Source organism: Clytia hemisphaerica, unplaced genomic scaffold, assembly GCF_902728285.1.
Source record: "Clytia hemisphaerica strain Z4C2 unplaced genomic scaffold, Clytia hemisphaerica genome assembly, whole genome shotgun sequence".
NCBI classification, from domain to species: Eukaryota; Metazoa; Cnidaria; class Hydrozoa; order Leptothecata; family Clytiidae; genus Clytia; species Clytia hemisphaerica.
The window spans coordinates 40,797-65,702 of NW_027103587.1; the positions used below are offsets into that span (position 1 = coordinate 40,797).

The following is a 24,906-nucleotide window of genomic DNA, read 5'->3' on the forward strand; positions in this document are numbered from 1 at the left end:
ATATTACCATCATGGAATTTTGCTATTCAAGCAAAGAATGTCATTTTTAAAGCATTCTAAATTATAAATTGCCAATTACCCCCAAGTAATAAGAATGCTGTAAGAATATTTTAGGATGATTTTCCCAAAAAAGTTAAGAATATCCATGATGAAATGGATTTACACCATTCTTATAAAAAAAAAAGCGTGTAATGAACGCATTTTAGAGAATGAGAAAAATATATTCATGATACCGTAAATGACCGAATGGGGCGCTTATTTAAAAATAATTTTTGTGAGGGGGCGCTTATTCGAGCCGGGGCGGCTGAATGGGCGCTTATTAAATTATTTTATAATTACGGACGATATCTTTTTGTTTTCATTTTTTTTCTCTGTTTGTACAACCAAGAAACATAGGATATATGGAATCTTTTCTAAACAATAGCGATTGTTATATTTTGCACTCGACTTCGTCGGCAATGGTTAGTTGAATCAGAGAACAATAAAAAGCGCGGTCCACTTATATGTTTATATTAACGCGCCAAAATATTTGATTGTTCCCCATTAGCCAATGAAAATTGCTGAAATTATATTACCCCGGGTTTCCCTCGGTTCCGTGAGAAATTTTATCAAAACATAAACAAAGATTTCTACCAAAACGACCGGGAAGAAAGTTTTATATAACAAATCAAAGAAATCTAAATCATGGCTGGCCCTGTTGAGTTGGATTTCGATGAATTATCGCCTGTATTTGAAGAAGTTGAAGATATCCAGACAGTTGATTTGTTTGAAAAAGAGGCTGCAGTTCCAGTATCCTTTATTCACGAGGAAGACATAAGTGACGTTGAGGATGAAACTACAATGGACACTGTTCCCACGATTGTTTTTGTCAACGAGGAAACATTGCAAACTATACTTCCTCAGTCAGAGTCAGACGTCTCAGACTCTAAACCATTATTTAAATGTGACCTTTGTCAGAAAGAATACTTCAGAGAAAGGGGAATAAAGACACACAAAAAAACATGCAAAGGTAACCGCCAAAATTATTTTGATCATTATAAATTCCAGTGAAATAAAATTCAACGTTGAGTTTTATAGATTTGATTATAATGCCAAATGGTTGTTTGTTTTTCAACTTCATTTAAAACTTGATTCACCACATTTTTTTGGTAGATAGAAGCTTGTTTTATGTAATAGCTTTTTTTTTTTGAGAAATAAAGAATGGCATTATTAAAGCAAACTCTGGATATATGTAGATTTTATTGCTCATTCCCGCCCCTCTGAGACTGTTCTATTTTATGCCTGAGTATAGCCCTTTTCATCATGGGTGTTAAAGAAACGAGAGTTTGAACCTCATTTTTTCAACTTTTCATGTTTTAAGGATCAAAAGCACAGTCCTCAAAGAAGCCAACGGCAGCAAGTGGAAAGCCCAAAAAACCTATTGCACCAAAGAAAAAACACCAGCTGTGTTGTTGAAGGAAAAATTCTTAAATTCGTCCGTCAACATATTGGAAACATCGCTAAAATCTGCTGCTGATGACCCTTTCTTCATGATCAGAGAGCCTGGCAAAAGTGCAGCATTGTTGGCTTCAAAACTCATTCCGCTATCAAGTAACGAAAACGCCAAAATATTTGTGGAAGGATTCATCAAAGCAATGCATGAAAAATTGAAAAAGAAGAGTGTGTCAAAACCTTACCACATAAACTTATTCAAGCTTTTCAACAAACAGTGTTTTGCAGATGAACATATAAATAATTGGAAGTTATTCCTAGCATTGGTAGGGAGTGATCTTGATCAAACAAGAACGCTTTTTAATTTCGTCACCTAAAAAATCCTTGAGCAGTTACTAAAGATAAGAAGGGAGTTCTTTCTTCCTGATACAAGCAACAAAGAGACCTATGTTAGTGTAACAGGGTCTGAACTCCAAACTATCCGATACGTGTGTGGATATTTACTATTTTCATTAAAAAAGTCACTGAGAAATGATAAGATATTAGATGGTAAAGCTACCATGGAGGTGCTTAAAAGCTGGGGCTACAAAGATTTTGAGGATGAATTTGATGACAATATAGACGAGGACCACTTTACCCTTGCTTGGGTACAAGCTATGAATAGAGGAAGTTTGATTTATGCTGTTGATGATTTTTTTCATTTTATTAAACATATTGAATTGTCAACAAAAAAGCTTCTGCATCAAAAATTTCTTGCAAACTATAAAGGAGATGATATTCGTGAAATGCTGGGAACTGAATTTAGTGCCAATTTGAATGTTGAAAGATGCTGGCAAAAGCTTACCATGGATATACCTAATGAAAACATTAAATCAAAAATAAGATCAAAAATTATTGGAAAGTGGATCAATTTAAGGATAAATGGATTCATCAAGTCAGTATTGAACATTCGAAAGTTGAATGCCAAGAAAAATTCAGAAAAATCAGAAACAGTCAGTGAAGCTGGAGAGCCTGGTATAAGAAAACTACTCGCTACAAAAAAGTAAAATTATATACTTCAAACAACCTTATTTATAAATTTTTATTCTAAACACCATTTTGATAAATTGATTTTATAGATTTTATTTATTTCATTTGTGTGTACTGTAACTTGATCTTTACCATTTTCATACATTTTAATTTTTGCATTTTAACATTTTTGCTTTCATGCACAAACAAACCTATTCCACCTGAGTGTAAGTATATTTATTCTGAGCACAATTTTGATAAATTTATTTTTGTTAGCATACAGTTTTTTATGTATTTTTAATTTATGTGGGCTGTATCTTGATTTTTACCATCTTTATAAATTTTGATTTATTGAATTTTAACATTTTTTGATTAAGTTTTACAGAAACCAACCTGCCATTTAACCTGAAGGTGTTTATTTTTATTTGAAGCATCGTTTCCATAAATTTCTTTAGTTTGTGAACAGCTTTCAGGTTCAATATTTTTATAATATGGATTTTTGAATATTTTTGTCTTCTATTGCATCTTGATGTTATTTTAGCTGCCTTCTTTTATTAGCCTTTCTTAAAAAATGGGTAGGATGAGATCATGATTTACTCATAGTACAGCTCTTGATTTGAACTTTATTTGACTAATTTATTAGATTAAAGCCTGACAATTTCATTACTTGGAAAGTAATATCATCTTATCTTCGTCTAATTTTTTTCATATTATAGTTTTTGTAAAATGTCATTAGTGTATTTTTCATTCATTGATTAATTATAAGACAAAAACACTTCTGGAAAATTAATTCTCTACACCTTTGCTTTTTGGCATTGCTATAATTCAAAATAGACTGATTGACTATGAACTTAATAGTGCACAATTGAACTCTACTAACAGTACAGTGTACTGCTATAAACATTAAGAAATGTATCATTCAGATAAAAAATCGGGGACAGCCAGAGAAGAGATCACAAACCCTCTATCCTGAAAAGTTTTATTTCTACTTGGATTGTGTCTTTCTTGAACGGGGGTGATTGGGTTATCCCATCATATATGTCTAATTTTAGAACATTGAAATCGTGTGTGCCGAGCTATCTACTAATGGTTTTCCCTTTACACTCAAAACAAACCATTCTCTCTGAGCAGAAGAGATTTTATTGTTTGTATCCCTCCACCGCAAATCCTAAAAGCTAAGCAAGTTGAAATCTCATTAAAAAATTTAGGGGTTTCCTCTGCATTAAGCAAGTTGAAGCTAGCCTCCCGTTTGCTTGCTTTTTTTGGCTGCTTCAGGCTAGATAATTTTTCTCAACACGGGGCACCAAAACCATTTTTAACAATAATTATTTCCGCGGCATAATTTAAGTGAATACAACACCAATGGACTCTTCCAGAAAAAAACTATTCATGCGGGAGGGGGGGTTAAGGATATCTTGTCCAGGGGGTATTGAGAAAAAAAACCTTAAAAAACTGCTATGTCCATGGGGTCAATTTGATGCTTGTCCAGGGGGTATAAAATCGAAATGTCCAGGGGTAGATCAAAGACAAAATAATATATCCTCCACCCCCCATGAACGAATTTTTTCTGGAAGAGTCCATTATGCAAAGACAATCAAATAAATGTCGACAGAGCTAGAATCTTTTCGCGATATTTTTAGAGGTATTCTGTCAAAATTAATGGGATTTGTATCGTCGAAAAGTTATATTAGAAATTACTACCACCACTTTAATCAACAAATCAAACACAAATCAATTACATAGCTTAAGTGAATTAATTAGGATGATATTTTGTATCATAATTTAATCTTCGTGTATGGTGTGAAGTCATAATTTTTGCCAAAGATTTTTATTTTTAGTGCTCGGGAAATGAAACTCGCAAAAAAATCAGCTTGATAAAAATTACCCGGATTAGATGCTTTAGGAGCGAAAAATAAACTAGACAAAAATGCAAATTAGTCTTCCCTTCTTAAAGGAATTATCTTTTCAATCTAGTGAATGTATAATAAAAATAGTGGCACTGGCTGAATACGTCCTCTAGTGTTAGCAGTGACAACACGTAAAATGTCCGACTTTAACAGCATAATCTTTCGTTCGTTTTGAGAATATTGTAGCATGGTCGGGTTATCGGAGCCAACACAACGCATTCGTTGTTTGGAGAAATTCTCTTCTACTGGATCCTAAAAATCAAAGAATATTTAAATAAAATCTTAAGTAATTTTAGCCATTCAATTGCCGAATCAAAAATCAAGTCTGTAGTAGAACTGATATGTGGTTCAATTCCGATTCGATGATGAGCTGGACAGCTTCATAGTATATTTATTCATTTAAATACAAGAACGAAACCAAAAAAAGGGCAATAGAATATTATTACAGATAATACCTGGTTAAACTTGTCAGGTAGTATGTAGGTTTCAGGGAATTCCGTCAGCAAATGCTTTGCAAGTGAACAGAATGAGTGAACTAAAAAAGAAGAAAAATGTAGATATGAATGAAATAAATTTCAGTGAAAAATGTGATATTGCATCCACTATCAAATATCTTATTGATTCACGTTAAAAATAACATCACAATGTCAGGAAATGTCTTTACCTACATACGAGATATCAAAGTTAATCTTATCCAACGTTTCTTACCTGTTATTCTTATCCCATTGGTTGTTTGGCGGCTGATCATCAGTTTTGGTTTGACCTCTTCAGGAACACCTTTCAGGTTTTCGACTTGTTTTTCCCAATCCGAAAAAAAATCCAATAATTCATCTTCGAGAAACTAAAATACAGAGAAACTTAACTTAAGGGAGCTATTTTTTGCGGGAACTAATTTTTGCGATTCGCAGTTCAAGATTTAATATTAAATATTTGCGGGAACTTAATTTTGCGGATTTCTCACTTGAAAGAAAATTAGAGCCGTACTGTGAATTATTCAGCCTTTGTAGCGTAAATGAATACCTTAAATCTTTTGTCTGTAACTTCAAAATAAGGTTTTAAATCGTCTTTGTTTCTTCTCTGTCCAATGAAGAGTGACCAACCGTTTAAACAATCAAAGAATCGATCCATTTTTCGAATATATTTCCGAGTCGAGGTTGTGGACTGAAGATTCTGTTTATCAAGTGCTAGTGCAACGCTGTTGCTCAAAACCTGTACAAAGTAAAAACTTTTTAACTTAGTATTATACACAAGAGATTTAATTCCCATATAAAAAGATCCTTTTTGGATGAAAGTTTATCACAAACAAAGTCAATAATATCTGAATGAAGTAAGGCTTGAGTTTAAATAATGTTTCAAGATATTTTGAGATTCCACTAAAAATGAGAAGACTCTGAATCGATCAACGCTAATAAGTATATCCTCCCAAAATTTTAAATTTATGACTAACCTGGGCTGCAAGGTTCACTCTCATTCTTAATCTTGGTGACAAATGAATATGTTCATTGCTTAGCTTGTACAACTTCCTCATAGCCACACCATCTTCGTCTTTAGTATCTGGGATGAGCTCTTGCTCATAGACTGCGATAATATGCTGCCAGCTCAATTCATAACCATCAAGCTAAATAAAAGTTATCTATATAATTATCAGCACAAAATTTCCCCATTGTGTAGTACTAGTAGGGTAAACCTATTAAAATTCAAAAAATCCCTTAACAATCAAAAGCAACGAAATTTTGACTTCGTTTGAAATGTTTCCAAATTATGGATGATGCTACAAAATTCGACTAAAGATGGTGTAGCTGGATTCAAAACTTAAAGACTGGTGATTATGATATCTAACAGTCATCAAAACCTTGCAGAGATCAAATAGAAAGTACAGAATATTAGTGAACATATAAAAAGTAACGAGTGCTACTTACTGTTAGCATTCGTGAACATAGATGTGCATGCGAGTTCTCCAAGTTGTTTCTAGCTGTTTTGATCAAATGAGGGACATCACAAAAGAAATATATTTTATTAGCAACATTGAACCGATTCCAGCACCAATAAAGGGTACCATCCTTGTGGATGTTGCTCTCAGCATTTTGATCACTAGAATCAGGCAATTGGTGGATAGCATAAAATGTTCGATTGCTTGATGCCCCATCACTAATGAATGCCCTGACATTGAGGCCAACTGCTTCAAGCACTCTGACTGCTTCCCAGGCACAATTATAGATCTGATCACTTCGACAACCGTTGGTACCAAAGAAGCCAATCGGATAATTGAGGTGGGTGTATATACCTCTCACAGGCCCGGAGGAACAACCGTAAAAGTGGGGAGGCTGAAGACTCAAAATGAGATAAAATTCGCTAAAGATTTGTGAAAAAATCTCAATTGCTCAAAAGTGGGGAGGCTGAAGTCTCCCCAGTCTCCCCGCTTCCGCCGGGCCTGTCTCACCATAAAGCACAATATTTGTGTGGATAATGGACGCTCTTGGCTGCCAGCAAACTGCTGCTCAAATTTTTCGATTTCAGTGTTGATGTCACCAGGGTCTGTAAACCCAATCAACTTCCCTGATCCCTTGTCATACACTAGTCCCGATTTGATATGCATTTCATCAAACGCCAGAGCAACATTCTTTTCATAATCCTTGCAATCGTCTATCTTAATTTCTTTCAGGAGTTGCTCTATCTTTTTAACATCAAAACCGGTATTCGTGCTGCAAAACTGGCTGTAGGCATTCAGCGTTGTTTCACTGGGTAGGTTGAGAAATGCTCCAGCTTTGAGATGCCTGTAAGTAGCTGAAAAAAACAAGGCTTACAATGAACATTTTCAAATAAAATTTGATAGGTCAATTTTTTGAGCTTTGTAGAGCTAAGCATAGTTTGCATTGGGATATGACCCCCCCTATGTTTATTTCATCCCCCCATTATACTAATTCCCCCTTTTTTGCAGCAAAAATTTGTTTAGAAGAACTCGCTCTAAATGCATCACCAAACACAAGCAAACAATTCCACAATATAACAATAACTAGCATTTTATTTAACATGATGCACATTTTTGATTTGCTGGTACATACTTTTACTTTAAAACAGCCTGTAGTCATTTGTATATGACTAAATTGACCAAAACTTTGATCCCACCAATCATCCATCATTCCCACTCCCTCCAATTTTTTTGGTAAATGTTGGTGCCATCCTACAAAGGCCCCTAAAAATTTGGCACTCTCCCTATTAAAAAGGTCTATGCTTAGGTCATTCTGTTTTTAATATCAGAAGTAAGCCCCTTTATTCTCACTGGGATGTAAATCATTAGTTTCCACAGTTATTCTTAAAAAATTGCAATGGATTTGATGTTTTCAAAATTCAAAACATTGTAGATTCTATGTACCTTAAAGGAAGAAATTTTGGCGGAAAGAAAATTTGGCGGATTTGGCGGATTTGACTGAAATCCGCCAAATTAAGTTCCCGCCAAAATTTCTTTTTTCCGCAATCCGCCAAATTAAATTCCCGCCAAATTAAACATTTTTGAAAATATGATCTCTTTTAAGGCGTTTTTGCCATTTTTTTGCTGTTTTGACGCCATCTTAAGGTTAAATTTTTAAGCGACCGCCAAATTAAATTCCCGTCAAATTTAGTTTTTTTCGTCCATCCGCCAAATTAAATCAGATTAAATTCCCTCTGAAAAAACTTTTTTGGCCATCCACCAAATTAAATTCCCGCCAAAATTTCTTCCTTTACGGTATTTTTTTTCAAGCTTGATCTGTAAACATACCTGGAGATTTCAAGAAGATACTGATTGCCCATCGAATGATTAAAGGATGCCAGCGCATTCCCCTTTTATCTTTCAAGGATGCATATTTTTGTTTCTTGTTCCCATAAGATTCCTTGGGGTGTGTCAGCTGGAAAACCTGCATCATTACTTTCAAAAACAGCTGGAATGACTTCTTTCCATTCATCAGGCAATGCCACAGCTTCATTAGTCATAAGCTTTTTTACTTTAGTCTTCAAGCGTCTAATTTCATTTTGCAGTTCTCTTTTATCCCTTTGCAATTTTTTGGCTTTGTTTTCCAATTGTTGGCGAGTGAGATAAATATTTGGAGTGTTTGGGTGGTTAGTCGTTGGAAGTTTTTGAGCCCTGCTGGACATGGAAGATAAAATTTTACGTCCATAGTCTGCACAAACTTTACATTTAATATTATCTTTGGAAATCAATTCACAGTTTACATGGCGGATTGTAAGCTTGTCTGGATGGATTTGGTTGAATCCAGGTGCTTCGATGCAAGCAGCAACTTTTCCTTGCTTGTCGAGAAATGTGAGATCACTTCCTTTATCAACTTTTTTCTTGACAAGTTCCTGATATCTTGTATTACCCTCACATACATTGTACAATGCCAACATTTCGAAAAATTCATTTGCATTTTTCATCGACAATACCGAACCAAACTTTTGGTAAAGTTCATGTTGAGCTGCAAGCTGTCTATTACTGACAAACACCTTCCATTGACAACTAGGATCAATTTGACAGTTAATATATATTTTAACTGTGTTTTCTAGATTTACTGGTTTTGAGAGTACTAGAAAGTCTTCATCAGTCCTCAATTTAAGGAAGCCATAATCATTACCAATTTTCTCGAATTTAGGAAGTGAGGGTGCAACTGTCTTTAAACTAAAGCGTATTGGTACCAATCTTTTGCAAACATCACATTCATCACGATGTTCCAGAAAATTAAACAATTCAGTTTCAGAATTGCGGATGTTTTCTCTTGAGTTCAAGCTTTCTCTTACAATTTCCACAAAGATAAGGTGGGGCATGAATATCACTCAACACATCAATGTCAAACAATGCTTTCATCTCGGTTGTAAAGTCGGTGATAGGTCTTTTTTCGGTGTAAGATTTATCGGTTTTGATCACCATACAACATATTCTGCAAATCCTTTGCAACTTAGCATTATGGTTTTCGGCCATTCTGAAAGATCAAAATAAAAGCAAATCAATTTTACAGAGGTAATTTAAAAATAAAATTAAATGTAACCAAAATTTTTGCAATAAGTAATTTTTGTTATTACTTTGACACTAGAAGTCACTTTCAAGTCAAGCTAGCTGTCGGGTATAGCCTGGTTTTCTCATGGAAATAGTCGAGCCCAAACCTGGCGGCTACCTTAGAAATTCATAAAGAAAAACAAGTTAAATGGTTGCTATTGGATTGGGCAAGGGCAATAATTGCTCACTGCTTTGTCCTCACTCAGAAAAGCTCTTCTCAAATTAGGAACAGCTAATAGAATTGGCTTTGTTGAGAAAAAAATGTCTCTTTTCAGAGGACATTTTACAATAAAATTATAACAAACGTGGCCATTTTTAGCAAATTATTCAAATAGAACATTACTTTGAATCCAAAGTAAATCTTTTAGAAAATGAAACCAGAATCAAGTGAGTACCTTTCAGAATAATCCTTGATCCTTAGAGTCTTGTATTATATGACCAGGATGTATTTAAAAGAGAAAAGCTCAGGCAATGTGCAGATCACCCCTAAATTACAGAGCAAAATAATAGCCAATTTCTCCAAAATCCTGTAAGTTCCTGCAAATTAAATTGATATAAGTGTGTTCTAGCTATATTCATGAGTGGCCACAGAAAAAATCATAAAAAAAGGAAATGTATTTCAGAAGATATTGAAAAATCAAAACTCACCTGAGTTCTCTCTAACTTGTGTCTCCTCGTGCAACTACCACAAAAACAAATTTGAATAATTTTAGATAAACGAGTCCAATCTGTCAAATTTCAAAGGGAAACCCCAAAGGGGTAGACAATCTTTTAAATAAAGCCTCACTGGGTTTTCCAATGCGATGAAATCAGTCAAAATATGAAAAAATTCCCGCGTCACCAAAAAAAGTGCAGGAACTAATCAGTGTAAGAAAATCGCCATTTTGAACTTCCCGCTAGAATTCGCGCCGACGAAGTGTGCGCATGCGAAGACATTGTTAAGAACAATGCAAAACAATGACCATTGTTCGGACTTTAGATTCCATATATCCTATGTTTCTTGCTCAAAGTGAACTTTTATGGAAGTATACTCGAAGTTCTTTTCACTAATATTTCCGTAAAAATCAATTATTAATGTACAAAACTTGGTCATGTACAAGGATGTTTTCACATTTTTGATGAAAAAATCTGTGTTTGCTTTGTTTGAGTGGTTTCAGATATTCGCCAATTCAAGAGATCATGAATGAAGTGATTAATATTTTGTTACTGCTGCTATTTTTTTCAGCTAAAGGATTGTACAAGATTTCTAAACGACGGCATGTGCCTCCCAAAACTTGGCTTTCAAAATCGCACCCTTATAACGCAGCTCTTAATCGTTAAAAAGGTATCCTTGCAGTGCATTCTTACCACCAATTTCCAACCTTTATAGTGTAGCATAGAACAATGTATCGGAAAATTTTTCCTTAAACTGAGCATTGGCTGTCAGTAAAATGGTCAAAAGTATAAATTTTGGGGTTGATAAAGTAAAAACGCAGTTATTAGGACAGTTTTAGCTGAACAGATAATGAATTGAACTGCTTTTGACTCTCTCGATTATTTTGATTTTTGCCCAAAAATGTACCCTATGAGTGTCCCCCAGGACCCTGTCAGATACACATCTTGAAAATTAGTAGATTTGAGACCCTGTCAGATATCCTCAGAGCCTAAAGAAGGGATCAAATATTGCCTCAATGCCCCCACCCCCGGGTTCTAGGCCTAGCGCCACTCCATTTACATTACGATCGTTACGCCACTGGGGCTACCATCTTTTTTATGTTTTTATCGCTACCCTTACGGTAGCCAAGTCTAGCGACCTTCGAGTTTATTTTTACATTTTCACTTTAGTCCAGCAGCTGTTTTATTTTTACTGAAACTTTAATGTTGATTTCCTGTGTGTAATCCAGTAAATTTTTGCTGAGGCTCGGCTGTTCTTATTTTTTTGGCACTTTGAGCCTTGAATTGTTCTTATTTTGTTCAATTTTGTTCTAATTTTTTCTAAGGTAAAAAACAAGTTTTGACTATTTACTTTACTATTTAGAGGATTTTAGAAACCACTTATTCTTTTTGATATAACTATATATTTTCAGAAACAATAAACTCACCGAGTGAGCTGAGGAACCAGCCGCTCCGTCTCCGAAATACCACGTTGGCGTCGTTGGATTCATCAGGCGGTAACCTCCACAGCGTCTTCTCTTTCGCCCCCTAGCCGCGACAGACTATGGCGGGGGCACCTCCCATGCGGCATCCTACCAACGTGGTGACTGATACCCTGAGTACCAGAGGTTAAGTTAATATATTAACCTCTGAAGACAAATAATAACCATCAAGCTAAATAAAAGTTATCTATATAATTATCAGCACAAAATTTCCCCATTGTGTAGTACTAGTAGGGTAAACCTATTAAAATTCAAAAAATCCCTTAACAATCAAAAGCAACGAAATTTTGACTTCGTTTGAAATGTTTCCAAATTATGGATGATGCTACAAAATTCGACTAAAGATGGTGTAGCTGGATTCAAAACTTAAAGACTGGTGATTATGATATCTAACAGTCATCAAAACCTTGCAGAGATCAAATAGAAAGTACAGAATATTAGTGAACATATAAAAAGTAACGAGTGCTACTTACTGTTAGCATTCGTGAACATAGATGTGCATGCGAGTTCTCCAAGTTGTTTCTAGCTGTTTTGATCAAATGAGGGACATCACAAAAGAAATATATTTTATTAGCAACATTGAACCGATTCCAGCACCAATAAAGGGTACCATCCTTGTGGATGTTGCTCTCAGCATTTTGATCACTAGAATCAGGCAATTGGTGGATAGCATAAAATGTTCGATTGCTTGATGCCCCATCACTAATGAATGCCCTGACATTGAGGCCAACTGCTTCAAGCACTCTGACTGCTTCCCAGGCACAATTATAGATCTGATCACTTCGACAACCGTTGGTACCAAAGAAGCCAATCGGATAATTGAGGTGGGTGTATATACCTCTCACAGGCCCGGAGGAACAACCGTAAAAGTGGGGAGGCTGAAAACTCAAAATGAGATAAAATTCGCTAAAGATTTGTGAAAAAATCTCAATTGCTCAAAAGTGGGGAGGCTGAAGTCTCCCCAGTCTCCCCGCTTCCGCCGGGCCTGTCTCACCATAAAGCACAATATTTGTGTGGATAATGGACGCTCTTGGCTACCAGCAAACTGCTGCTCAAATTTTTCGATTTCAGTGTTGATGTCACCAGGGTCTGTAAACCCAATCAACTTCCCTGATCCCTTGTCATACACTAGTCCCGATTTGATATGCATTTCATCAAACGCCAGAGCAACATTCTTTTCATAATCCTTGCAATCGTCTATCTTAATTTCTTTCAGGAGTTGCTCTATCTTTTTAACATCAAAACCGGTATTCGTGCTGCAAACTGGCTGTAGGCATTCAGCGTTGTTTCACTGGGTAGGTTGAGAAATGCTCCAGCTTTGAGATGCCTGTAAGTAGCTGAAAATAAACAAAGGCTTACAATGAACATTTTCAAATAAAATTTGATAGGTCAATTTTTTGAGCTTTGTAGAGCTAAGCATAGTTTGCATTGGGATATGACCCCCCCTATGTTTATTTCATCCCCCCATTATACTAATTCCCCCTTTTTTGCAGCAAAAATTTGTTTAGAAGAACTCGCTCTAAATGCATCATCACCAACACAAGCAAACAATTCCACAATATAACAATAACTAGCATTTTATTTAACATGATGCACATTTTTGATTTGCTGGTACATACTTTTACTTTAAAACAGCCTGTAGTCATTTGTATATGACTAAATTGACCAAAACTTTGATCCCACCAATCATCCATCATTCCCACTCCCTCCAATTTTTTTGGTAAATGTTGGTGCCATCCTACAAAGGCCCCTAAAAATTTGGCACTCTCCCTATTAAAAAGGTCTATGCTTAGGTCATTCTGTTTTTAATATCAGAAGTAAGCCCCTTTATTCTCACTGGGATGTAAATCATTAGTTTCCACAGTTATTCTTAAAAAATTGCAATGGATTTGATGTTTTCAAAATTCAAAACATTGTAGATTCTATGTACCTTAAAGGAAGAAATTTTGGCGGAAAGAAAATTTGGCGGATTTGGCGGATTTGACTGAAATCCGCCAAATTAAGTTCCCGCCAAAATTTCTTTTTTCCGCAATCCGCCAAATTAAATTCCCGCCAAATTAAACATTTTGAAAATATGATCTCTTTTAAGGCGTTTTTGCCATTTTTTTGCTGTTTTGACGCCATCTTAAGGTTAAATTTTTAAGCGACCGCCAAATTAAATTCCCGTCAAATTTAGTTTTTTCGTCCATCCGCCAAATTAAATCAGATTAAATTCCCTCTGAAAAAACTTTTTTGGCCATCCACCAAATTAAATTCCCGCCAAAATTTCTTCCTTTACGGTATTTTTTTTCAAGCTTGATCTGTAAACATACCTGGAGATTTCAAGAAGATACTGATTGCCCATCGAATGATTAAAGGATGCCAGCGCATTCCCCTTTTATCTTTCAAGGATGCATATTTTTGTTTCTTGTTCCCATAAGATTCCTTGGGGTGTGTCAGCTGGAAAACCTGCATCATTACTTTCAAAAACAGCTGGAATGACTTCTTTCCATTCATCAGGCAATGCCACAGCTTCATTAGTCATAAGCTTTTTTACTTTAGTCTTCAAGCGTCTAATTTCATTTTGCAGTTCTCTTTTATCCCTTTGCAATTTTTTGGCTTTGTTTTCCAATTGTTGGCGAGTGAGATAAATATTTGGAGTGTTTGGGTGGTTAGTCGTTGGAAGTTTTTGAGCCCTGCTGGACATGGAAGATAAAATTTTACGTCCATAGTCTGCACAAACTTTACATTTAATATTATCTTTGGAAATCAATTCACAGTTTACATGGCGGATTGTAAGCTTGTCTGGATGGATTTGGTTGAATCCAGGTGCTTCGATGCAAGCAGCAACTTTTCCTTGCTTGTCGAGAAATGTGAGATCACTTCCTTTATCAACTTTTTTCTTGACAAGTTCCTGATATCTTGTATTACCCTCACATACATTGTACAATGCCAACATTTCGAAAAATTCATTTGCATTTTTCATCGACAATACCGAACCAAACTTTTGGTAAAGTTCATGTTGAGCTGCAAGCTGTCTATTACTGACAAACACCTTCCATTGACAACTAGGATCAATTTGACAGTTAATATATATTTTAACTGTGTTTTCTAGATTTACTGGTTTTGAGAGTACTAGAAAGTCTTCATCAGTCCTCAATTTAAGGAAGCCATAATCATTACCAATTTTCTCGAATTTAGGAAGTGAGGGTGCAACTGTCTTTAAACTAAAGCGTATTGGTACCAATCTTTTGCAAACATCACATTCATCACGATGTTCCAGAAAATTAAACAATTCAGTTTCAGAATTGCGGATGTTTTCTCTTGAGTTCAAGCTTTCTCTTACAATTTCCACAAAGATAAGGTGGGGCATGAATATCACTCAACACATCAATGTCAAACAATGCTTTCATCTCGGTTGTAAAGTCGGTGATAGGTCTTTTTTCGGTGTAAGATTTATCGGTTTTGATCACCATACAACATATTCTGCAAATCCTTTGCAACTTAGCATTATGGTTTTCGGCCATTCTGAAAGATCAAAATAAAAGCAAATCAATTTTACAGAGGTAATTTAAAAATAAAATTAAATGTAACCAAAATTTTTGCAATAAGTAATTTTTGTTATTACTTTGACACTAGAAGTCACTTTCAAGTCAAGCTAGCTGTCGGGTATAGCCTGGTTTTCTCATGGAAATAGTCGAGCCCAAACCTGGCGGCTACCTTAGAAATTCATAAAGAAAAACAAGTTAAATGGTTGCTATTGGATTGGGCAAGGGCAATAATTGCTCACTGCTTTGTCCTCACTCAGAAAGCTCTTCTCAAATTAGGAACAGCTAATAGAATTGGCTTTGTTGAGAAAAAAATGTCTCTTTTCAGAGGACATTTTACAATAAAATTATAACAAACGTGGCCATTTTTAGCAAATTATTCAAATAGAACATTACTTTGAATCCAAAGTAAATCTTTTAGAAAATGAAACCAGAATCAAGTGAGTACCTTTCAGAATAATCCTTGATCCTTAGAGTCTTGTATTATATGACCAGGATGTATTTAAAAGAGAAAAGCTCAGGCAATGTGCAGATCACCCCTAAATTACAGAGCAAAATAATAGCCAATTTCTCCAAAATCCTGTAAGTTCCTGCAAATTAAATTGATATAAGTGTGTTCTAGCTATATTCATGAGTGGCCACAGAAAAAATCATAAAAAAAGGAAATGTATTTCAGAAGATATTGAAAAATCAAAACTCACCTGAGTTCTCTCTAACTTGTGTCTCCTCGTGCAACTACCACAAAAACAAATTTGAATAATTTTGGATAAACGAGTCCAATCTGTCAAATTTCAAAGGGAAACCCCAAAGGGGTAGACAATCTTTTAAATAAAGCCTCACTGGGTTTTCCAATGCGATGAAATCAGTCAAAATATGAAAAAAATTCCCGCGTCACCAAAAAAAGTGCAGGAACTAATCAGTGTAAGAAAATCGCCATTTTGAACTTCCCGCTAGAATTCGCGCCGACGAAGTGTGCGCATGCGAAGACATTGTTAAGAACAATGCAAAACAATGACCATTGTTCGGACTTTAGATTCCATATATCCTATGTTTCTTGCTCAAAGTGAACTTTTATGGAAGTATACTCGAAGTTCTTTTCACTAATATTTCCGTAAAAATCAATTATTAATGTACAAAACTTGGTCATGTACAAGGATGTTTTCACATTTTTGATGAAAAAATCTGTGTTTGCTTTGTTTGAGTGGTTTCAGATATTCGCCAATTCAAGAGATCATGAATGAAGTGATTAATATTTTGTTACTGCTGCTATTTTTTTTCAGCTAAAGGATTGTACAAGATTTCTAACGACGGCATGTGCCTCCCAAAACTTGGCTTTCAAAATCGCACCCTTATAACGCAGCTCTTAATCGTTAAAAAGGTATCCTTGCAGTGCATTCTTACCACCAATTTCCAACCTTTATAGTGTAGCATAGAACAATGTATCGGAAAATTTTTCCTTAAACTGAGCATTGGCTGTCAGTAAAATGGTCAAAAGTATAAATTTTGGGGTTGATAAAGTAAAAACGCAGTTATTAGGACAGTTTTAGCTGAACAGATAATGAATTGAACTGCTTCTGACTCTCTCGATTATTTTGATTTTTGCCCAAAAATGTACCCTATGAGTGTCCCCCAGGACCCTGTCAGATACACATCTTGAAAATTAGTAGATTTGAGACCCTGTCAGATATCCTCAGAGCCTAAAGAAGGGATCAAATATTGCCTCAATGCCCCCACCCCCGGGTTCTAGGCCTAGCGCCACTCCATTTACATTACGATCGTTACGCCACTGGGGCTACCATCTTTTTTATGTTTTTATCGCTACCCTTACGGTAGCTAAGTCTAGCGACCTTCGAGTTTATTTTTACATTTTCACTTTAGTCCAGCAGCTGTTTTATTTTTACTGAAACTTTAATGTTGATTTCCTGTGTGTAATCCAGTAAATTTTTGCTGAGGCTCGGCTGTTCTTATTTTTTGGCACTTTGAGCCTTGAATTGTTCTTATTTGTTCAATTTTGTTCTAATTTTTTCTAAGGTAAAAAACAAGTTTTGACTATTTACTTTACTATTTAGAGGATTTTAGAAACCACTTATTCTTTTTGATATAACTATATATTTTCAGAAACAATAAACTCACCGAGTGAGCTGAGGAACCAGCCGCTCCGTCTCCGAAATACCACGTTGGCGTCGTTGGATTCATCAGGCGGTAACCTCCACAGCGTCTTCTCTTTCGCCCCCTAGCCGTGACAGACTATGGCGGGGGCACCTCCCATGCGGCATCCTACCAACGTGGTGACTGATACCCTGAGTACCAGAGGTTAAGTTAATATATTAACCTCTGAAGACAAATAATAGAAATTTTATCGCGCATGTGTCAATCTCATCACTGTACAAAAAATCAAAGATGAAGAGCAAATATTACCATATTAATGTCTAGCAGACTGTATCAGTATGCAGTTTACTATTTACGAATTCCCCAGAAACCTCCAAGTGCAATTGAAATGAGTTTATTTCGAAAGAAATCTTTTATATGATCCCCATATGTATAACAGTAATTACTAAACTTTTAATTATGGAAATGTCACTTTAATTGAATCGAGATAATAGACAGACTTTATGTTATGATTCTCTATCACTGACTCTTTTTACAAAGCATTGATGACTTTTTGTAAGTTGTGTTTTCAACGACGGGAATAAAAATATCAACTTTGAACCTCATCCAAGATCTTGGATGGTCGTCATGGTTACTTTTGTCTTCGTTGATTGCGCGCTGAATAGAACCTCGATTCGTCGGCACAGCGTCAATATATGATTTTGACCTGTGCTATTCACGGTAGGTGACTGACTCCTTCAGTTTGCAACGTCCCTCTTGGTCCAAATGAACTGACTTGCGTTCTCAACAGTTTCTTCAATCTGTTCGACCATTTTCTTTCCTTCAGTACGATTGAAACCAAGATGCTTCAGTAGGCCAACTGTTCTGTGACCAACATAACCTCTGACTCCAACTTCAAAGGGTATACAAGTGACAGTCCATCCTTGGTCTTTACAATCTTTCACCAATTGATCGTAGCAATCTTCTTTTTGTATCCTTGCAGCTTCCATACCTGCTTCCCAGCAAACAGTCAATTCGTAATACTTGAGCACTTTCCGATCTGTGAAATACATCACAAGATCAGGTCTTTTCGTGGTCTCGACTGGGAGATTGTAATCTTCGCCTGCAAGATAAGCCACTATTGTCCATAACCCATCTCAATAAGGATCGTTGATCGTCTTTTCTCGGGACGCTTTGAATGGTTTTCCTTCCCTATGGAAAGGTTGACGTAAATCTGTAACCTTTGGTTTTTTGCCATTATTTATCTCCCTAATCTTCACTCTAACATCATCCGCAATAACTTTCAAAACATGGTTGTGACGCCAAGTGTATCGATTTGCTAGACCCAATGGACAATTTGATAGGATGTGGAAACAATGATCCTTTCTCTCTCCATGCACACTTGTCTGATGTAGAAATTTTCCATTTGAAGAGATTCGTTGGGGATGGCATCATATCAAATGTAGATTTTATTAAGAACTGATATCGGCTTGCAGGCCATTTCCGTAGGTGACTCCACTTGATCTCCCTCTTGACAACTTGATCTTCGCAAGCAGTGCATTGACCTTGTTGCGAGCATTGAACTAGCTGGCGATGTCTCTTTCTTTCTTCATCCTTCTTTGCGGTTTCGACGATCTCCTTCCTTCTTTCCTTCCGATTCATGGATGAGAAAGGTTTGAAGGTTGCATTTCTGAGTCCTTGTTGAGAGGTTTGTACCGAACCAACAATGTCCTTGTGCTTCAGGTCAACAATGATGAGATCCGTCTCTTACTCTGCTTTCCACTTCCTTCCGGTTCTGATATCTGGAGGAGAGAAACGGATAGAGTCATCAGATGTTTCACTAAATGTAAGCACGTGCCTTATCTTCCCAAACTTGTAAAGGTCAACAATTGATGGAAAGGGTAGCTGAAGGGGACACTTGTTTTTGTAGATTCCAGCGGTGAAAAACATCTTAGGGAGACCCAGCCAGTTCCTTATCTTCAGGGACATTTTCTGTTGAATAATATTCACCCTTGAATCAGCAACTTTGTATATTGTTAGGGGCCACAACAGCTTAATCATAAGTACAAAGTGCAAGGACCAGATTTTTAAAACCCCCGGTAACATTGATTTTTCGATCTTATCAAGTCCATCCTCTGCAATAGCTTGGATCCTGATTCCTGACTCCTATCATTTAGAGTACCATGATAAATCCTCCCCAGACATCCTTAACAGGCTCTTCTCTTAAGGTTGGCATTCTTTCCCCAGCAACTGAGAACTTTGTTTCGACTTGTTTGCCTCTTGCTAACACTAGGCTTCTCGATTTCTTTGCTTTAAACTTCATTCTCGCCCAAGCAGTCAATTTCTCTAGCCGTTCAAGAACCTCCCTCATCTTATCGTGCTTGCTTACCAAAATGGTGATATCATCCATGAATGCCTTCTTAGTTGATCTGATGCGCTGACAGCTACTGTGAAGTTCTGTTTCTCTCAGGAGTTCCATCGCAAGTATAAACCAAATGGGAGAAATAGTGCAACCTGCAGGGATTCCAACCTCTAATCTTTGCCACACTGTTGTAAAACGCATGATGAATTTTTGATAATAGCTCATCATCAAATCTACAACCTCATCATGGATCCAGAAATGCCTCATTGAATACTCTAGCACCTTGTGGGCTACTGACCGAAAAGCATTTGCTAGATCAAGCCAGACAACAACTAAATCGAGCTTCTCTTTTTTAGCAATTTGTATTTCATCCCAAATCATTGCTAAGCGTTCTATGCAACCTGGAGAACCTGGAATGCACGCTTTCTGAACGGTTTTATCGATGAACTGATTTCCAATGAGGAACTGACTCGTTTAGCCAGGATACCAAGGAAGATTTTACCATCCGTGTTCCCTAATGCGATTGGTCTGAATTGAGAAACCGATTTCGCGTCTGCTTCTTTAGGAATATAAATTCCTTCTGTGCGTGCCCATCTTTGGCTGATGAATTTATTTTCCCACGCCTCCTTCAGGATTAAGAAAAGCCACTTAACAAGTTTCAGACATCTCTTATAAACTTTATAAGGTACACCATCTTGTCCCCGTGAGCTCTTTGCTCTAGCTTTCTTGACAAAACTCCTCATCTCATCCATTGTCAATTCCCCGAGATTGAAAGTGATCCTGGTTCTGTTGGTCTTGGAATGCCACTCATGTGGTCAAGTGGCATCACCCTCAGCGGGTCATTATACGTAGATCGAAGCGAGTCCTCGAGTTCTTGTTGTGAACACTCAAGAGTTCCACTTCGTGCTTCATCAAAAGGGCTTTTTGCAAATTTGTACGGATTCTTGAAAAATTGTTGTTTGCAGTCCCTCTTGACTTTTCTTTTGGCACGTTTTCTCTCCTTCCTGGCTTCTTCCCGAATCCTTCTCAACACGTCTTTCCTCTGAATCTTAAGATCTTCTTTTAATTTTCCATCTGCCGTTTCCCACTCTCTCTCAATTTTCCTTTCTCTCTTCTTAGCGCTGCAAATTTTCGATTCGTTCTGGAGGGGCCGCCTCTCTGATCAGCTCTGGTATTAGAGACACTCCCAAACATCTTCTCTCCTGTATGATATATTGCATCTGCAAGGATTGTGAGTTCGTCATCGATCAATTTACATGGTTTATCTGAACGTTTCATATAATCAATCACCTCAGTTTCGAAGTCAGAGTAGCACTTCTTTTCAGAAGCTTTGGGCCATTTGATCTTACATAGTTTAGCATCAATGGTCTCAACTGCATTAATACCACTGTGGTTGGCGTCCTGGGCTCGATTGGCTTCGCAAGTCTGACGAGTCCTTCCTTTGATTTGTTGTTGACCATTTGCTTTACTGGGCCAATTGCGACGCTGAAACTGCTGATCACGAATCTCAGAAAACTGATCTCCATTTCCATTACCATTGTCCTTTTCCGTACGGTTAACTTCATTTGAATTCGATTGTGGCCATTTGTCCTCCTCCGGTGATCCCTGGCCTTGGAGGCATGCTCTATTATGTAGACTTGTTGCGCGATATATCAGGGCTCTAGACTGCAAATCTATGTGAGCCTAACTCGTCTTTCCGATTGTCAATTGTCTTTCCAACCGTCAATTGTCTTTCCAACCGTCAATTGTCTTTCCAACCGTCAGCAGTCTTTCCTTGCACGTCTTTCCAATTTGTCAGCATGTCTATCCACGCTGTCTAGATTCTGAGAAACAAATTCATTATCTACCACATCTCTTATATTCTTAGAATCCATCATTTAATATTATGTCATTATAACCTCACAATGGTCACATGCTGTGAAAATATTTGAAAGTTGTTTCTGCTAAATTAAGACATTAAAAATAAGTTAGTTTGATATTCAGTTTGATATTCAGTTTGATATTCGAAATTCAGTTTGATATTCGACTTTTTGCTCTACAAAGGAGAGCAGACATTTGTTGGACTTCTAAACTTCAAAAGATGTTAGCCACTATTCCTAAGTATCATTTCCAGCAAAAATGGTCGCTCTCCACCTCAGTGGGGGAGCTCTAAAATTATGCAACCACTTAGTTTGAAAATCGTCTAATTAGCGTTTTGAGCCCTGCAAAGGAGAGCAGACATATGTTGAACTTCTAAACTTCAAAAGATGTTAGCCACTATTCCTATGTATCATTTCCACCAAAAATGGTCGCTCTCCACCTCAGTGGGGGAGCTCTAAAATCATGCAACCACTTAGTTTGAAAATCGTCTAATTAGCGTTTTGAGCCCTGCAAAGGAGAGCAGACATATGTTGAACTTTTAAACTTCAAAAGATGTTAGCCACTATTCCTAAGTATCATTTCCACCAAAAATGGTCGCTCTCCACCTCAGTGGGGGAGCTCTAAAATTATGCAACCACTTAGTTTGAAAATCGTCTAATTAGCGTTTTGAGCCCTGCAAAGGAGAGCAGACATATATTGAACTTCTAAACTTCAAAAGATGTTAGCCACTATTCCTAAGTATCAATTCCAGCAAAAATGGTCGCTCTCCACCTCAGTGGAACGGCTCTAAAATTATGCAACCACTTAGTTTGAAAATCGTCTAATTAGCGTTTTGAGCCATGCAAAGGAGAGCAGACATATGTTGAACTTCTAAACTTGAAAAGATGTTAGCCACTATTTTCAAGTATCATTTCCACCAAAAATGGTCGCTCTCCACCTCAGTGGGGGAGCTCTAAAATTATGCAACCACTTAGTTTGAAAATCGTCTAATTAGCGTTTTGAGCCCTGCAAAGGAGAGCAGACATATGTTGAACTTCTAAACTTCAAAATATGTTAGCCACTATTCCTAAGTATCATTTCCACCAAAAATGGTCGCTCTCCACCTCAGTGGGGGAGCTCTAAAATTATGCAACCACTTAGTTTGAAAATCGTCTAATTAGCGTTTTGAGCCCTGCAAAGGAGAGCAGACATATGTTGAACTTCTAAACTTCAAAAGATGTTAGCCACTATTCCTAATTATCATTTCCACCAAAAATGGTCGCTTTCCACCTCAGTGGGGGAGCTCTAAAATTATGCAACCACTTAGTTTGAAAATCGTCTAATTAGCGTTTTGAGCCCTGCAAAGGAGAGCAGACATATGTTGAACTTCTAAACTTCAAAAGATGCTAGCCACAATTCCTAAGTATCATTTCCACCAAAAATGGTCGCTTTCCACCTCAGTGGGGGAGCTCTAAAATTATGCAACCACCCAGTTTGAGAATCGTCTAATTAGCGTTTTGATCCCTGCAAAAAAGAGCAGACATATGTTGAACTTTTAAACTTCAAAAGATGTTAGCCACTATTCCTAAGTATCATTTCCACCAAAAATGGTCGCTTTCCACCTCAGTGGGGGAGCTCTAAAATTATGCAACCACCCAGTTTGAGAATCGTCTAATTAGCGTTTTGATCCCTGCAAAAAAGAGCAGACATATGTTGAACTTTTAAACTTCAAAAGATGTTAGCCACTATTCCTAAGTATCATTTCCACCAAAAATGGTCGCTCTCCACCTCAGTAAATTGATTCCATCCTCAAAGATACCCGCTATTAATCTGAATAAAGAATATTCTGCACTGTGTCATACATTGGGTGTTAAAGTTGGCAGAGACCAAGATCAAGATCCATCAGAACTTATGTTCAAATAGATTGAATAAATGTCGGAAATAAGCAAATTCCAATTGCACCCTATTACTGTTTCTCGGTGCAGATCTTGCAAAAAGGTTCTCAAGGTTGGACAACATGGTGGCGAAGAAAAATGCATGACTCTAACATTTCCCGAAAATTGTCAACAAATAAAGGTATCAGACCTATTTTGGTATAATCTTGCTAGCTTCTATTTTCTAGATTATGATGATGTTATGATGAATTACAATTGCCCAACCACCACTCTACGTAGTTTCACTGTGTTGCTCAACTCACCAGAATACCTGATCGTTAAGTTTGATCGTACTCCACATCGGATTAAAGATCAGGTCAATATGGTTCAGTCAAAGGTCGTACTAAACGAAATGATTGACCTATCCCCCTTTTCTACAAAATTTCAAATTCCTGCAGCATATACTCTTTTTGCAACCATCAACTATGGTGGTTACAATCAAAAGAGTGTCATGTCTAACCACTTCACCGCAACCCTTTTCGACCAAGCTGATGGAAAAGCCATTTGTTTTGACGATATTACAACCAGGAGATACACAATGAAGAAACGACTTAGTGACGAAAACTTTAAACAAACCCTTTACATTGCTCTATTCTTCGTTCATCTTGTGTCGGCGTGAAAATTCCATACATCAATTATCCTTGGCATTTACAATCGGCTGAAGTTTCATTAGTAACTCACAGAATCGATCATCACTGAAAGGCAAGATTTGTTAACCTGTTCTTGTGATAACCTTCTCAATTGTGATGTTATTTCAGCTTTCCTCAGAACCATCCCAAGACAAGACGACCCAAATGTAATAGTCTGTTCGTTTCTCATCGAATCTGTTATCGATGGAGTCCACTCGAACGAGTACCAAAAATTTGAACATCGTGATTTCCTTGATTGTAATCTAATTATTTTCCCCCTCAACAAAACTGGTAATCCTGGTCACTGGTCTATCATTGCTTTATACCCAAAGGCAAAGTCGATATTCCACCTCAGCTCAATCAAAGAGAACGATTCATCGGTTTTTCATCCAATCATTCATCTACTAAGACGGGCATATTCGAGAATTGGCAAAGCATTTACAAGTTTCAGCTGGACGTTTTATCAACCTTGGGAAATTCCGTCTCAGTCAGACGCTCATAGCTGTGGAGTTCTTGCCTGCATCAATGCATACAATATCATCAACAACAAATCGTTCGTAGTTTTTGACGAAGAATTAACTCTGGTTAGGTACTGGATAATCTCGACTTGTGTAGATTCTGTGATAAGTTTCCTTTCGAAAGATAAACCGGTTTCCAAACCTACAGAACCTGCACAAACATATAGTCGCATCGAGCCAATTCACTTTTTGTTTCAAACTTCAATCATCAATGTTTTCGAAAAAATCTTTGAAACAGTTGTCGACAACCTAATTGGTGTTGAATCATATTTAGATGCTGATGAAGATTCTGTTAACGACCAAGAGAAATTCAAGGAAGTTGAAAATCCTCAAATCGACAAAAATCTACAAGCCTTTTTGGATTCCGGTACCTACGTCAGCGAGATGAAAAGAATTTTCCTTACCCCTTCTGTCAATAATCCTTTTGATTTTGTCACCTTTTACAAAATGAACTCAATAAAAACAATTTCAAAACAATGGGAGCAGCTTTCAAATCTATACA

At 36.8% G+C, this 24,906-nt stretch overlaps 2 protein-coding genes across 2 annotated transcripts; one reads left to right on the forward strand and one right to left on the reverse strand.

The window, feature by feature from the left end:
- The first annotated feature begins 494 nt into the window (after positions 1 to 494).
- Positions 495 to 1,455, forward strand: LOC136801462 (signal element on autosome protein 2-like). The gene is made up of 2 exons (XM_067058107.1): positions 495 to 1,009; positions 1,361 to 1,455. The coding sequence occupies exons 1-2, from the start codon at positions 685 to 687 to the stop codon at positions 1,453 to 1,455; spliced, it is 420 nt and encodes a 139-aa protein (XP_066914208.1). The 5' UTR covers positions 495 to 684.
- A 2,954-nt stretch (positions 1,456 to 4,409) lies between these two features.
- LOC136801463 (uncharacterized) lies at positions 4,410 to 5,477 on the reverse strand. Its single transcript, XM_067058108.1, has 4 exons — positions 5,367 to 5,477; positions 5,055 to 5,187; positions 4,802 to 4,881; positions 4,410 to 4,598 (listed from the first exon to the last, which is right to left on the reverse strand). The coding sequence occupies exons 1-4, from the start codon at positions 5,472 to 5,474 to the stop codon at positions 4,410 to 4,412; spliced, it is 510 nt and encodes a 169-aa protein (XP_066914209.1). The 5' UTR covers positions 5,475 to 5,477.
- Positions 5,478 to 24,906: the final 19,429 nt, after the last annotated feature.